General features: G+C 44.6%; 1 protein-coding gene across 3 annotated transcripts in view; it reads left to right on the forward strand.

Moving 5' to 3' along the window:
* Positions 1 to 1,254: 1,254 nt before the first annotated feature.
* Positions 1,255 to 12,507, forward strand: part of TBC1D9B (TBC1 domain family member 9B) — a 38,109-nt gene continuing 26,856 nt past the window's right edge. For 2 of the 3 annotated variants that reach the window (XM_073355366.2, XM_073355370.2), the window contains exons 1-3: positions 1,255 to 1,487; positions 6,191 to 6,301; positions 11,461 to 11,579. In XM_073355366.2, coding sequence (XP_073211467.1) covers positions 1,370 to 1,487; positions 6,191 to 6,301; positions 11,461 to 11,579 — 348 coding nt within the window. In that variant the 5' untranslated portion in view covers positions 1,255 to 1,369. The remainder of the gene's footprint in view (positions 1,488 to 6,190; positions 6,302 to 11,460; positions 11,580 to 12,507) is intronic. The other variant, XM_073355368.2, reaches the window with a different exon arrangement.

Below are 12,507 nucleotides of genomic sequence, written 5' to 3' on the forward strand. Positions count from 1 at the left end.
TGCAGCATGGAGGTCCGTTCCACGGGGTAGGGGTCTCTGATGCACGGGGGGGGGTCCTTTCCCTGGGGGTGGGTCTATGCGGGGGGGGTCTGTTCCCCGGGGGTGGGGGAGGCTCTCTGCAGCACGGGGGTCCGTTCCGCGGGGTAGGGGTCTCTGATGCACGGGGGGGGGTCCTTTCCCTGGGGGGGGTCTCTGACGCACGGGGGGGTCCGTTCGCCGGGGGTGGGGGAGGGTCTCTGCGGCACGGGAGGTCCGTTCCCCGGGGGGGGGTCTCTGACGCGCTGGGGGGTCCGTTCCCCGGGGGGGGGTCTCTGACGCGCTGGGAGGTCCGTTCCCCGGGAGTGGGGGAGGGTCTCTGCGGCGAGGGGGGGTCCGTTCGCCGGGGGTGGGGGAGGGTCTCTGCGGCGAGGGGGGGTCCGTTCGCCGGGGGTGGGGGAGGGTCTCTGCGGCGAGGGGGGGGGTCCGTTCGCCGGGGGTGGGGGAGGGTCTCTGCGGCACGGGAGGTCCGTTCCCCGGGAGTGGGGGAGGGTCTCTGCGGCGAGGGGGGGTCCGTTCGCCGGGGGTGGGGGAGGGTCTCTGCGGCACGGGAGGTCCGTTCCCGGGGGGGGGTCTCTGACGCGCTGGGGGGTCCGTTCCCCGGGGGGGGGTCTCTGACGCGCTGGGGGGTCCGTTCCCCGGGAGTGGGGGAGGGTCTCTGCGGCGAGGGGGGGTCCGTTCGCCGGGGGTGGGGGAGGGTCTCTGCGGCGAGGGGGGGTCCGTTCGCCGGGGGTGGGGGAGGGTCTCTGCGGCACGGGAGGTCCGTTCCCCGGGAGTGGGGGAGGGTCTCTGCGGCGAGGGGGGGTCCGTTCGCCGGGGGTGGGGGAGGGTCTCTGCGGCGAGGGGGGGTCCGTTCGCCGGGGGTGGGGGAGGGTCTCTGCGGCGAGGGGGGGGTCCGTTCGCCGGGGGTGGGGGAGGGTCTCTGCGGCACGGGAGGTCCGTTCCCCGGGAGTGGGGGAGGGTCTCTGCGGCGAGGGGGGGTCCGTTCGCCGGGGGTGGGGGAGGGTCTCTGCGGCGAGGGGGGGTCCGTTCGCCGGGGGTGGGGGAGGGTCTCTGCGGCGAGGGGGGTCTCTGACGCGCGGGGCAGGGGAGTTGTTCCCCGGGGCTCGGGGACGGAGGCGGCCCTGAGCGGCCAACTCCCTTCCCGTCCGCCAGCGGAGACGTGCCGCTGGCGTGAGCCGGCCGGGCCGCCAGAGGGCGCCGCCCCCTCGGTTGCGCGGGCTGAGCTGAGTCGCCTCGGCCCGTCTCCTCAGCTCCAGCCGCGGCCCGGCCCGGCCCGGCCCAGCCTGCCCGAAGCCGGCGGCCTGGCCCAGCGCGGAGCGGAGCCGGCGCCATGTGGCTGGGCCCCGAGGAGGTGCTGCTGGCCAACGCGCTCTGGGTCACCGAGCGGGCCAACCCCTTCTTCCTGCTGCAGCGGCGGCGGGGCCACGGCAAGGGGGGCGGCCTGACGGGTGAGGGGCCGGGCGGGACCCGGGGCCGAGGCCGGGGTGGTCCTACGGTTGCTTGCGGCCGAGAGGGCGGGGCAGGCGGCCGCAGGGGTGCGGGAGCCGGGCCGGGGGCTGGCCTGACAGGGGAGCCCGGGGCGCCCCCAGGCGGGGTGAGGGGCGCCGGGGGGGAGGGATCCCTTCCCCGCCCCTTTCCTGCCCGTAAGGATCCTAGGCGGGGCGAGGGTCGTGAGGGCCGCCCGGCAGGGTCCCCATGGGGCGGGGTCCCTCTGCCTTATTCGTGGCCATAAGGGTCCCAGGTCTGGCTCCCCTCACGTGTAGACCCCCCCCTCGCTTGCAAGGTGTGTGTGTTTGGTGAGCGACAGGACTGACGGGCAAATAGCGACATGAGCTGAGCTCTGCAGTGATCCCCAGTGTGCGTTTAGGGGCTGTTCCCCAGCCCCAGTTAGGTAGGGCAGGTAGGCCAAGGTGCATGGATCGTAGGCTTGTTAAATTTCTAAACCGGCGCCTTTACCTGTTCTCTTTGGCTGCCCCGCCTCACTCTTGGGAGCCCTGACCTTAGACCATCCCCTGCTTTGCTGCACGGTGGGCTACCCACATTTGCCGTCCTTGCCTGTCAGCTGCCCTTCTCTCCAAATCCTCCCATTTCATGTTGAGATGCTTGATGTTGTTCAGAACTGTTCATTTCCACGTTATTCGCCGTCTTCCTCTCGTTCTTCTTGCATTTTCTGGCTTCCATTCAAGGGCGATCTTTGGTAAGCGTTCTTTTTCCATTCTCAGCACATGTCCCAGCCACTGATGTCTTCTTTTGTAGATTATTTGTGAGAGGGTACTTTGTCCAGTAATTTTTCTGACTTCTTCAATTCGTCTTCCTCTCTCTCTATGTTATTCCTAATATTCTTCTCAGACATTTGTGATGAAATGCATCCAGCTTTTGCATAACTTTCTTGGTAAGTTGCCATGTGTCACTGCTATATGTTGTGATGGCAATAATGCTTGGGAGAAGTTCCCTGTAAAGATCTGCAAAGCCATTTCATTGCCCTCCTTCCGCCTTAAAACTCTCCTTTGCCATAACACCTACAAAAATCATGATAAAGGTTAGGCCACTGGTTTGCTGTGACCACTGCCTGTCATGCTCACCAATATTGTCTCATTGTTTCTTTGTGCTGCTCTGTCTGTATCCACGCATTGCCTCTTATACTTAGATTAGACGCTCTTTGGGGCAGGGACCATCCTTTTGTTCTGTTTGTACGGGGCCCTATTCAATCGGATCCTGGGTCATGACTGGGGCTTCTAGAAGCTATCACAATATAAATAACAATAATAGAAGTAGATGGAATTATTTTTTTCTGCATGGGAAAAGATGGTTGTTTGTATGATATTCATGTAGTCTTGACTTGCTAGAGTATCTTCCTTTCTGTGGATTTGTATGGTTGGCAGCCTTTATATGAGTACAAGAAAGGTATTATAGTTTTATTGTGCACTATGAGAGAGTGTTTTGTGATGTATGCAGTTGGTTTAGACTTTATTGTTATGAATATTTTGTTACAGTCGCAAAATTGACGTTGTTTACTGGTCAGTGAGAATTATTCATTTTATTTGTGTGTGCCAGATTTGGGTATAAAGTGTAGTGACGGAAGTGATCATAAAGGGTTTAACTATGATCAAAAACCAATGTGTGCAATCACTTTTAAAACATCCCTCAACAGAATACATACAACTTTCATTATGTGAAATGCAGAATTAGTTATGTAAATAATGCAAAATGTATAGGTCACATTTAAGCTAGTTTGTGAAATGTATAGTCAGTTTTTACATGTCAACACTAGTTCATCAAATGTATTCAATATAAGATGATGTAATATTTACACAAATTGCTGTAGTTGTGCATTTTTCCACAGTGTTTAAAGGCGAGGGTTTTTTATTCTGTTTATATAGTGTATATCAGTTATTTGAATAGCCTTAATTATATTTTTTTTATGTTGGAATTTCCTGTTTTCAAGAGAAGCTATAAGAATAGATGTATCTCTAGTGCTGTGGATTTCCTGAAAGTTTTAACATTTAAACTCGAGCAATTAAGTGACTGAACCTACAAGCCAATTTGGTTCCAGTGCAAACTTTTTTTAACATCTAAAAAGGATAGTGGCTGTCTTTGAAGCCCTAGACCTCTAGAAGCTACAGATAGGCACTGTCCTTGTTCAGCGCATCTGAATGTTTTGGGGGAGTAGAAGAACATAGGGTTATGACTGAGTCAATTAAGTACTTGCGCTCTTAAAAGTTGAAACAGTTCAGTTTTTAACCTGTTTTGTTTCAAATTTTACTTAAATTTTATTTAAAAGTTGTTTTGAAATGTTTCATTTTAAAAATGTTAAAACAAAGCATTTTAATTTTTTTCTAATTTCTCCCCTCCCTGCCCCATTCCTCTGACCAAAACAATTTGGTGAATTTGATACAAATTCACAAAGTGTGTAGTCAATCTGAAGCTGTGGTTTTTGGCAAAAAAAAAAAAAAAGTGTTGGATGAAAAATTTCCCCCAGCTCTAGGTGCAAATTACCATATTTAAAGTTGAACACTAAAATATTATCTCTCAAGCAGAAAGAAGAGCAGAAAATTCTTTCAAGTTAATTAGTGACATTGCCATGCGGATATAATATATCTATGAGATGTATAGATTCTATGGTGATGGACACTGCAGCAAACCCTAAAATAAGTAGACCTGGTACCAACAATTATATTAAGTTTTTAAGTTAAGCTTTACAGAAAAAATACAATGGCTGTTAGAATTTTTTCCAAATATGATTATTTCTTTAAAATAATTTTAATAATAGTATAACAAGCATATCCTCTTAGCAGTAGGAGGAGGCAACTAATTTGTATCTAGTTATCAGCAGATTAAAAAATTACCCAAAACAATTTCCATTACCTGTGTTTTCAAATATAGAGCTTGCAGGCAGCTAATTTAGAATTTGTGTTTAAATGATTCTTGTCTCTAGTTGGTTTTTTTGGGGGGGGGTGCGGGGGTTGTTACATTTATTTCAGTACTCATGTAGTATATATTGCTTGGGAGACTGGCAGCTATCAAAAATGAACAGTATAAATATACAAATGCTGAAGCCTCTTGTACTGGTTATATGTAATAGAGTAAGTGATAAACCAGGTTAGTGCTATTCAGTAGCATTGCAGGAGATAAATTTTAACCATTATCTAATCTTTTGAATCAGTATCAAAGTTCTCAGAGAGTTTCACTTCATCCTCTTCAATCATTTTCAAAAAAATGATTTCTGGGATGTAAAAATCATCAGGATAAATGTTTTGGCTTGAAATTTCACTCTGAAGTTAGGAGGAAGTGAAAACTCCATAAAATCTCTTTTGATCAGCATGAAGTCAGCAATTCAGGAAAACATCCATGTTCAGGTCAACGCTGAAGCAAGAGCTTAACTTTAAACATGTGCTTAAGTGTCCTAAATAGGGATGAACTAAGCATGTGCTTATGTGCTTTTTTGAATTGTGGCAAAGTCCTTCCGCATCCTGTGGGTGGGAGTCTGTAAGTCACAAAAAATAAGTTTTCTTTTGCCTTGCAGCCTGAGGATTCATTCTTTCTTGTGATAGGAGTGAGGGAAGTTGTTAGGCTCCTGATCCCTCTGTAACCTGGAAGGGAATTCTGTAACATCTTCTGATAGAAAGAGGATCACCTTTTAACATTCAGATTTAGCATCAGTTTAACAAACAACCAAACCACAAAACCAAACAGGTCCCCCCCCCCCCCCCCGGCCCTTTTTCTGGCTGCTATCCCCAGTGTTATCAATATTTAGTTCCAAAAGTACTTTCCTTATTTTAGTACAGTTTCATACTGTTCATACCAAAGACTTCTCTGCTTGTGCAATCTGACCCCACTCCCATCTAAATTGCTAATTTAAGAAGTGATTAAATCGAATATGCCTTCTAGAAATGTCACCAAGACCTGCGAGCATTGGCTTTTGCTAGTATTTGCTCAGGTATTTCTCTCTATTTGGTCCTACTATGGTTGAGTTTATCATCTTAGCTGCTGCTTGCAAAGGTGGCACTGAAAGCTGTGGCCTACAAAAATCCTCTGCTGTATTACTTTGGGATTTTATCATCCTTAAAATCTCTCCTCATTTTATAAGAATATGAAATCTATAGGATGTATAACTTTCGGTTATTTTAATAATGTTTTAGTTTTAGTTCAATGAAAACTCTCTGGAACTACCCAAAAGTATTCTCCGTGTTGGGAACTGGTCTCCACCCCTAAAAACTTTATTTATATTTTTCAAAGAGGGCTTATGGTTTGAGTGCTTGCCATTTGAAAATTACTTATCTTAGACTTGAATATCTCCAGAAGAATTCTTTTCTGTGTGTTAATTACAAACACTTTCATAGGAACATCTCCTTCCAAAGAAAGTTTAAAGGGAGAGTGTTACCTTGAGGCTTATAATGGACATCTGAATGCAGTCTTAACTATGAAGTTATTAACAGTGAGCTGTAGCTATTCAGTACAGATAATTTGTTTGCTCCTATGACTGGATGCTCACCACACCCTCTTCCAAGACTGAAACACCATTGCTCACCTGTCCCCTAGGAATGCCAAGGGGTCATGCATATTGCTTCCACCATTGAGACTACATTTCTCCTTATCCCAATTCTCTTATCAGTGACTCACTTTGTTTATCTTCACATCTTTTGTTTCCTAGGTCTGCTTGTGGGAACCCTCGATGTGGTTTTGGATTCCAGTGCTAGAGTTGCCCCTTACCGGATCCTGCACCAGACTCAGGACTTGCAAATCTATTGGGCAGTGGCATGTGGTAGGTACTACTGTGATTACTGGCAGGTGGCTGCATACCTATCGTTGCACCGTTCAGACAGTGAGTTATACTAAGGCTGAATGTTACAACTGTCACAGGAGTTATGGATTTTTAATGTGTCCACAACTTTTTTGTGATGTGAACCAATTCATTAAGAACCTTGACAGCTCTTAAGTCAAACTTCCAAGCAATATGGGTTGCTAAAACTGGCTGAGCTCCAAAATCTGAGGTCCTGTGAATTCTCAGCGAGAGCTTTAATTTCTTCAGGGGTTGTGTGGATTCTCCCTCCTCTGAGGTGTGCATGTATGTCTGCATGCAGGGGCAATAATTTGGAGAATTTAACTGGGTTTACTAAGGACTCCTGTGGCAGGGCAACTGCTGTGCTATGATGTGCTCCTTGGTAGCAAAGCACAAAATGGGAACGTGTACAAAAATGGGGAAATGAAGGTTATTCAGGGCACTGATCAATACCCATGATTATCTCTTTACTATATTGTCGTGGCTTAGTCCTTTCCCGCCTAATTATAATTAGTGCGTGATTTTTCCTTTAACAAAACGTAATGAGAACTCCAGCCCCACGTATCATCTGCATCCCTTGTACTTGTAAAGCACCACTGCTGTACTGGAATCTTACCATTCCTTACTGCACAAGCCAGGTATGAGTTGGATAATATGCCCTTTTAAAGGCTATGATCAAGTGTCTTGATGTGTTTGGTCTTTTGGCGCCGAGATGAAAGCCTTATCTGTGTCTCTTGGACCGTGAAGTACAAACATTGTCTACTAAGTTATATCTGATAGAGAAGTTTGGTTATTGAGAGGCTTTAAGTCCTACCCACTGATGAGGAGAAAATTGTATTCAATTCAACCTTATGGGTCAGATTGACCAGTGTATGATGGGAAATCTTTGCTGTAGGGAAGTAAAATGTGAGCCTAAAAATAATCTCCCTCTGATCCCACAAATATCAGTTTCTGCCCCTGTTCCCCTCCTTCCTCCAGATGGCCACGCAGTCTCTCCTGTAGAGCTGCTTAAAGCCTACAGGAGTGGAGAAGCTTAGAACTGCTGCGTTCCTCCGCAGAAACCCATCAACTCCCATTTGTGGGGAAGAAGATACAGGAAGAAAGCAGGAAAGCAAAATGGTGGGTGAGAAACTCAGAGCAGAAGGAAGCAGCATTTTTATGGATGTACATGATGCAAATTGGGATTTGTATAGCAATGTGACAATAGTAAATTGTGCAACTAGCCTCAGAATCTCATTATGCATGGAGCCCTGCATCTAAGGAAGAATGTAAAGTGCATGGGCAACAACATTAGTATCACGCTGTCTGGCGTGCCTCACCACTGAGAGTGACTATCTCAGGGAAGGCTGTCAGAAAACAAGGGCAGACACCCCAAACTGGTGATATGTTCTATAATGAGATTTCACCAAGCTAGTAAAAAAATGTGAACTCCTGGATCATTGTAGCAGTCTTACCATGGAGTCACAGTCAGTCCCCTTAGCCTCTCCAGCCTATCTTGCCATGCAGACAAACTGAACTTTGTGATAAAAGGTTATTAAAACCAAAAATCACACCACATCAGGTTTCTCCCCAGTCCCAAAATCACTTACCCCCAGATCAGTTGGTACTCTGGATCTTACACCAAAGACAACACTGGCAGCCAGTTCTTTAGTAAACTAACTAAAGGTTTATTCTCTAGAAAAGGAATTAGAGTTATTGAGAGCTTAAAGTAGGTAAACCATTGTTTGTAACTCCAAATGGTGGTAGTGATGTGATAGACTGCCAGTTTCCCAAAAGTTTTTTCCCGGGCTACCCAGAATAATTCTGGGGTTCTCAGTCTTCTCATTCAGTTATTCTGCCCTGTTCTATTCTGCCTAAATATATACTAATCCATTTAACTCCTTTGATATTCACACACAAGTGAACTGGCCTACGGCTCTGGCCTGAGTTGGTTTATCAGGGTCACAATTAGCTTCTGAGTTAACTACTTTAATCCTTGAATTACCTCTAAGGAATGCAGTTTTGTGGGCTAAAATGAAATATATAGCAAGTATTTGGTTGCTGATAAAATGATTAAAATATACACTTTAGAGAGAAGACATCTTTATTTACAGGGTTTTTATATTGATGTAAGAAAAAAGAATGAAGAAAATTACAGGATGTTATTACATATGTATATTTAAGGTTGTAAAAATAGTATATATAAGGTGCTCTAGTTGAGATTGAAATAACGTGATATGGTATAAATATGAGTGGACAGAGTTATAGTTGTATATGCAACCTCAACTTTTGTCCTTGATTATTGAGTGATTAACTGTAAAGTCCTAACATTCTTGTAACATAGTGCTACTATGGAACAATAATACTCTGCATGACTCTAGTGTCTTTCATAGAAAGATCTCAAACGATAATTAAGGGTCAAGTTCCTTTAAAGTCACACAGCAAGAACTCGAGCTCCTGGAAAAAAAACCAGAATTCCAGATTCATTCCCATGTTATAAACACTATGCTTCCTCCAAGTCCAAGGCACCAAGCAGATACTCAGGTGCCTTTGGAATAAGTCATTTAAGATTGTGTGATACTTGTAGTTTCAAAACATGTATCAGTGGTTAAAGTTAGGCTGCCGGTAAACTTCTTCTTTCCTCCTGGCTTTGTGTATATTTCTCTATACTCCATTGACCTAGTGAAGACAAAATTCATGGTCCCCTGAGCAGTATTTCTTGCTGATTCTAATTTCTGGTTTCAGATCTTGAGTTTGTTTTGCTTTGTGTAACCACAGACAAGCTGGGGTAGTTTCATTGTTAGGTGTCCAACTATAGACCTTTCAGCTGTGACTCATTTGTTGCTGAGGTTGCCTCTTAACAAGGTAAGAAATAAACCTTGTGTAGAGTAAGAGCTTCAGGGAGCTTTGTATCTTCCCTTGACGCCCCTTCGCCCCCTTTCTTTCATCAACCCTGGTGCAGGTGTTATACCAATAAAATAAAAACCAGCAGGATCTTATTAAAGGGGATGAGACAAAGTGTCACATTTATTGTGAATACAAAAAGAATCATAGTAGGCAGTCAGTTATAGCTATAACATTTCATTCAGTTTCACATTCATTCACAGGTTCGTTCATACACACACACAAAGGTTCTGCAGCTGCTGTATAGTTACCAGTCCTGAATGTAGCTTGAGTTCGTGGCTTGGGTTCGTAGCTTGTGGCGGCTAACTGGAAAAGCAGGAAAGCCGGGCACAAGGAAGAGCTGGGTCTCTGTTGGGCATGCACTGATGCCCTTCCATGTTGGCAGCAGAATGTTACCCTCCAAAGTCTTCCATCTCACCCATCCTTTTTGTAGGCTTTAGTTTGAATCCAAAGTCTATAGGTCTTGCTGTGTCACGCTGCCTCTGGGTCCGGTGTGATTGATCACCCGTCAATTGCAGACCTGACTTTCAGCCTAGGACCTGGCTTTGATGTTTCTTCAATTGTACTTTTGTTCTTTTCTTTTGAGGGTGGACTCCTCTTTACTTTGTCAGGGCTGTTGTCTGCATCTTCAGCCGTTGTGTGTTTACACTTTATTTCATCAGGACAGGCTGGGGCTGGAGGTTGATTCCATTATCCATACATACCTCATTCACACATCTAAACTAAACTAATAAGATTACAGCAGGGTTTTGCAAAAATGAAGGTTACAGCAAGCTTTTACAAAATGAAGTGACCGTTTTAAAATGGCGTTTGGGACAAGTTAAAATGGAATTTGAGTTACAATATGGACAAGTTTAAGAAATGGCAAACAGTGAACAGAAGTTACAATATAGATAAGTATAATGAATGACAAACAGTGAGCAGAAGTTACAATGTTGAAACAGTGTAAGTTTCAGTGATTTAAGCAGCAAGTGGATTGAAAGTGAAACTCAATTAGCCAGTTATTGGGGTAACTGCTTTTAGGAATGAATGTAGTTTCATTTATAAAACTTTGCTTATGAAGTTATATGAATAAAGTGAACAATTAAAAACAATTTCATTGATCAGTTCTACACAGTGGCTTCTTTGCCTGCATAGAAATTTCTTGGTAGGATGGATGCTGTGTCATTAAAGCAATTGAAATGTTCACCTACACATTTTTAGGAATCCCATTTCTATTCTGTTTTCCATTGGGAGTGAGTCCTGTACATAATTGAAGTAGGATTTTAGAACTTACTGGAATTTAATTGAGGAGGAAGTTTACAAACATTTTAGATTTAAACATAAATTGATTAATCTTTCAGTTGCATTTCATTATATTTCTTACTTTATCTGCTAACTACCAAAGTTCTTAGTTTTTCTGTGAAGGCTTCCGTCTATCGTCTCTGCTTTCATACTGCTCTGAAGTTATAACAATGAATATCTGACATAACCATTTCCATTACTTGATGGTTCTGACTTGAATGCAAAGTTGAGCCTGGGTGGAAAGGGAGAAATCTCTTACTAAAATGTAAATTTCTGAAATAAATAGCTAAAGGAACAAAACCACTGGCCAGCTACCCTTTCTGTAGAAATGTCCCCTCCTCCTAATTTGCTCCAGCATGAAAGGGGATTTTAAGACTTGAAACTTGCTGATGTAGCATTAAAGTGATTGACAAACAAGCTTCTTTTGAAATAAATAAATTGTGCCAAACGTCCCAAATAAATAGCACAGCAGCATTTCAAATGTGAATGTTTCACATTTGCCCTTGTTTGTTTATTTCAGGTCCATCTGCTCTCTCCTAGCAGTCACACACAGCATTGGAGAATAGCGTCAAACTGCAGGGATCCAGCAAGTCCTATTTTTCTGAAATTAGTTTGTATAACGTTTTCCTAATATTCTACAGAGTGTAAAATACTAATTAAGAATTAAGAAAACTTTTCCAAGCTGTGTGATTTGGAGAAAAATGGGACTTGTACACTTGCAGACAGGCTGACCTATAGTGTGCGTGGCTGTCAAGAGAAAGTGCTGCTCATCGCTTCTAGGAGGACCTGGCAATGGTGACAACAGTTTGACTTTCAATATATTATTTTTTTAAATGACTCCCTAGCATGGGTGTAGTTGACTTGTTACAGGTGCCCTGCACACTGTTTTCTGCAGTGATGCTTTTATTTGTTTCCTACTGTGAACTTGCAAGAAGAATGGTGTTCTGACTATTTCCTGTTTGTTCCCCCATTAGGCTCATCTCGTAAGGAGATCACAAAGCATTGGGAATGGCTAGAAAATAACTTGCTGCAGACCCTCTCCATCTTTGATAATGAGGACGACATCACCACTTTCATAAAGGGCAAGATACATGTAAGGGGCACATGTTTCCCTGCAGGTCATGGGGAGGTGGTGTTGAGATTTTTTACCTTTTGGAGTGGAAAAAAATTCCCTATAGATATTTCCAACTTCACCCTTCTCTGGACATATGTATGCTTCAGATCTTCATATAACTTATACTGTTTTATCAGTACTATGTTATTACTGCAGTAGCTCAGGATTAATACATACTGCAGTAGAAATCATGTGAAAAGGGCAGATCTCAAAGAGTAGCCTGCCTTTGAGAATTCTCCTAGTGCAATAACTCAATAAAACCTGCTGCCTTTCGGACTTTATCCCAGTGAGCTGTATCTTTGGAGAGAGAAACAAGAGGACCACCTTGCACTGCTCTGACCTCCCCCATGTTTGTCACCAGATAATTCTAGCCTGTAAACAATGCACTTTCCCTACTAGGACTATCTAGTATCTGTCTCTGGTGTAAAGTGATTGTATCCTAATTCCCACTGTGCTGTGTTTCAAACACACACTAGTATCTTTGCTGGTTGAGGGGTTAACTAAGAAAGAGTCAGTTTGAACTGTAAGTGGGTGGGGCCTTTGATTTTTTGGGAGACTGAGTAAGTAATCTTGCCCTCCTGGTGTGATGACGGTAGAGTCAGCTTTTGCCCAATTAGTAAAGACCATGAAGGAGGTAGATGGACGAGGTCTCTGAATGCCTGACTTTGACAGTTTCTCACTAGGAATATTATAGTAGTAAAGACAGCCTGAGAATGTCAGAAACAGTGCTTTTGTCTCAGCATGTTGATATAGATTATTAATTCCCTAGATGATCTGGGTCCTCATTTTCTGAGATTTCCTCTTCCCTTGTGTTTTATAGCAACAGTTGAACTTGGTGGTTGTGCCTTCACTGTCAGTCCCTAGATCCAAATGACCATGGGTTGCTGGCTTTTTTGGTGAAGGGACT

This window comes from Lepidochelys kempii, chromosome 8, assembly GCF_965140285.1.
Source record: "Lepidochelys kempii isolate rLepKem1 chromosome 8, rLepKem1.hap1, whole genome shotgun sequence".
Classification (NCBI taxonomy): domain Eukaryota; kingdom Metazoa; phylum Chordata; order Testudines; family Cheloniidae; genus Lepidochelys; species Lepidochelys kempii.